This window comes from Sinocyclocheilus anshuiensis, unplaced genomic scaffold (assembly GCF_001515605.1).
Source record: "Sinocyclocheilus anshuiensis isolate Anshui unplaced genomic scaffold, SAMN03320099.WGS_v1.1 scaffold163, whole genome shotgun sequence".
Taxonomy (NCBI): Eukaryota; Metazoa; Chordata; class Actinopteri; order Cypriniformes; family Cyprinidae; genus Sinocyclocheilus; species Sinocyclocheilus anshuiensis.
In genome coordinates this window covers 268,156-271,785 of record NW_015548223.1, presented here as the reverse complement: position 1 = coordinate 271,785, position 3,630 = coordinate 268,156, and the positions used below count along the sequence as shown (strand labels likewise).

At 32.2% G+C, this 3,630-nt stretch overlaps 1 protein-coding gene across 1 annotated transcript in view; it reads left to right on the top strand.

Moving 5' to 3' along the window:
• Positions 1-3,630, top strand: part of LOC107654282 (myotubularin-related protein 4) — a 75,957-nt gene that overhangs the window by 59,987 nt on the left and 12,340 nt on the right. Inside the window, exons 9-10 of the mRNA XM_016441306.1 lie at positions 18-129; positions 2,062-2,257. Of these exons, the coding sequence (XP_016296792.1) occupies positions 18-129; positions 2,062-2,257 (308 nt within the window). The remainder of the gene's footprint in view (positions 1-17; positions 130-2,061; positions 2,258-3,630) is intronic.

Genomic DNA, 3,630 nt, shown 5'->3' with positions numbered 1-3,630 from the left:
TTTATTTGTGTTTGTAGAGTACTATCCCAACTGTGAGGTGATGTTTATGGGCATGGCCAATATCCACTCCATCAGAAACAGCTTTCAGTCACTCAGAGCCGTTTGCAGTCAGATCCCGGATCCTGGCAAGTAAGTCAGTCTCCATGCGTTTGACAATATATATATATATGCGTGCTGTCAAACGATTAATCGCATTCAAAATAAAAGTTTTTCTTTACATAATATATGCGTGTATACTATGTATATTAATTATGTATGTATAAATATATACACATGCATGTATGTATTTAAGAAAAATGTTATGTTTATATATTAAATATATTTATAATATAAAATATAAGAACATAAATATATATAAATGTATATATATGTAAATATGATCAAAATACCTACATGCATGTGTTTGTATTTATATATACATAATAAATATACACAGTACACATACATAGAATTATATCTATATATTTAAATATTTTATATGTTTTAAATCATTGTTATCGTTTATTGCTCTTGATATTGTGATATTGATATTGGTATTTTGCCACCATAAAAATAAAATAAATATTATCGCAATATTATTCATATTAAAAATAAAATAATATTGCTTTTAATATTATTATTATTAATTATAAATCAGTATCAATCTCCAGGTAAATCAACTTCAAAGTTTTGTGAATGAGACTAAATGAGATATTATTTCCAGTGGATTCTGGTTTGATTTGGATTCAATTTTGCTGCTTTATCTGAAGCATGACTAGCAGTTGTTGTTTTTTTTTGCACAATTAATCTCATATTAATATCAGCTGAAAAAAGCCTCTAAATGAAGATCATTTAAAAACATTGCAATATAGTGGCTGATCAGTGAAGCATTGAATAGACATTACATTAATTACAAAAAGCGTATTTGTATATTATATGGATATTTATATGTATTTATGTATACATAGGTATTGATTTGTTGTATATGCATTTTGCATTTAAACATAAGCTGATCACAGTACACAGAACTTTTCACAGAAAGTAACTCTTTACTTGATGCCTTTATGCATAATGCATTATTTTCTTAAAAAATTGTAACCAAAGTGAAAATGCATTATAATTGCAAATTCCTTGTTACCTCTAAAATCGGTTGTTTGTCACGTGTTTTAATGCATTTCTAAAGGTGTAACAATGAGCACGTTTACATGCAGACCAGTAAGCTGATAACTCACAAATATCAGCTTATTAAAATCTACTGCACGAGATGAGAACACATTTTTATCATTTTCTGAGTCATGAAAAAGCTTTTGTGATATATTTCCTTCTTTCTTTACTGCAAGACGTTTGCTCTGTCTAGATGCGGTTATGCTTTCCAGTCACGTAACACACATACGCACTCCAATAAGATAAAAGAAAACGGGTTACCGCGTTTATATGACCAAGTGCGTTTTTCAGCTTATTAAGCATAATCGGTTTAAGAACGTACATGTAAATGCGCTCAATGAAAAGATATGTATTATAACTGTGGTTACTAGTGCTGGGCGGTATACCGGTTCATACCGAATACCGGTGTTTATTTTTGTTACGATATGAATTTTTGAAATACCGTCATACAGCAGCGAGTATGTTGCTTAAACAACGTTCGGAACGCGACACTGTTTGAAAGGGGTCTATACTGCAGTATTTCCTCTCTCAATCAGTAGAAAATATGGTTAACACCCGGTCATGCATGAAAAAAAATACCGTCATGTACCGTGAAACCGGTATAATTTTGAAAAATACCGTGATATAAATTTTTGGTCATACCGCCCAACACTAGTGGTTACCATTATTAATGAGATCATGCAATGCATTACAAGGTGCATAGCTATTGCATTAAAATTATTTTAGAATGCATTATATATATATAAAGGCTCAAGGTAAAGCGTGTTCCTGATTTTCCAGGAAACACACACTTGTGTTCTGCTTGGTGATCCAGATCAAACATCTGAAGTTATTTGAGCTCTTCCTCCTCATGCAGTGTGTGTCTGTCGTGTTGCGTTCAGACGTTTGTAACCCGACTGGTGCGTCTGCTCTCTCCAGCTGGCTCTCGGCTCTGGAAAGCACCCGTTGGCTGCAGCATCTGTCTGTCATGCTGAAGGCCGCGTCTCTGGTGTGCTCTGCGGTGGAGCGGGAGGGAAGGCCGGTGCTGGTGCACTGCTCAGATGGCTGGGACCGGACGCCGCAGATCGTGGCCCTTGCAAAGATCCTTCTGGATCCCTTCTACAGGACCATAGAGGTAAACGTGAAGAAGAACCACCACCTTGTGAATTAGTTTTCTCATGGGTTTGATTCGCAGGGAATGCATGAAATTAATTGTGCAACTTCAATGCAAAGATAAAAGCATCTGCCAACTGTAAAATGTTGGCTTTCCAACAAAGAGATTAATATTAAATGCATGTTTAATTTCAAGTAAGTCAAGTCACATTCGTTTATATTGCACTTCACACAATACAGATTGATTCAAAGCAGCTTTGCAAAATTCATAATTATGAAATTGATAAATATATCGATTCAGCTTAATGTTGATTCAGTGCATCACAGTGTTGATGTTGCAAAGTTCATCATTTGTGAATAAATTCAAATTCAATTCAACCATGAAGCAGCTGTATGGAAGACAATAGTGCTATTATTCAGATCGATTTAGTTCAATGCTGATTCAATGCAGTTCAGTTATAGTCTGTAAAGCGAGTTCAATGTTCATTCAATTCAGTTAGTTCAAACATTAAAGTGTCTTTACACATTTGAGTTAAAGCTGCTTTGTACCTGCTTAAAATTCAATGTGAAGATGTAATGCTGCATAAAAGCCAGACTAAATAATGCCTGCTCTTACCCACCTCAGCCCCTAGTCAGGGTTATTGTTAACTAAAATTAAAACCATAAAAACACACTTGAAATAAAATAAATGTTAACTGAAATAAAATATTTGTATCTTTATATATTATATAATGTTGATTCAGTGCATCACAGTGTTGATGTTGCAAAGTTCATCATTTGTGAATAAATTCAAATTCAATTCAACCATGAAGCAGCTGTATGGAAGACAATAGTGCTATTATTCAGATCGATTTAGTTCAATGCTGATTCAATGCAGTTCAGTTATAGTCTGTAAAGCGAGTTCAATGTTCATTCAATTCAGTTAGTTCAAACATTAAAGTGTCTTTACACATTTGAGTTAAAGCTGCTTTGTACCTGCTTAAAATTCAATGTGAAGATGTAATGCTGCATAAAAGCCAGACTAAATAATGCCTGCTCTTACCCACCTCAGCCCCTAGTCAGGGTTATTGTTAACTAAAATTAAAACCATAAAAACACACTTGAAATAAAATAAACGTTAACTGAAATAAAATATTTGTATCTTTATATATTATATATTATATTGTTTCAATTTTGTATTTATTTATTAATTAAATATTTATATATTACAAATATCTATATTATCTATAAAATATGAAATATCTAGTTGCCAGGGCAACATTTCTCATTTTCATTTAGTTTTAGTTTAAATACTAAACAACAAACTAAATAAACTAAAACTTCTAAAAAAAAAAAATTAACAAATACTATACAGACATTTAAAAATAAAACACACACACATAATAAAAAAAAAAA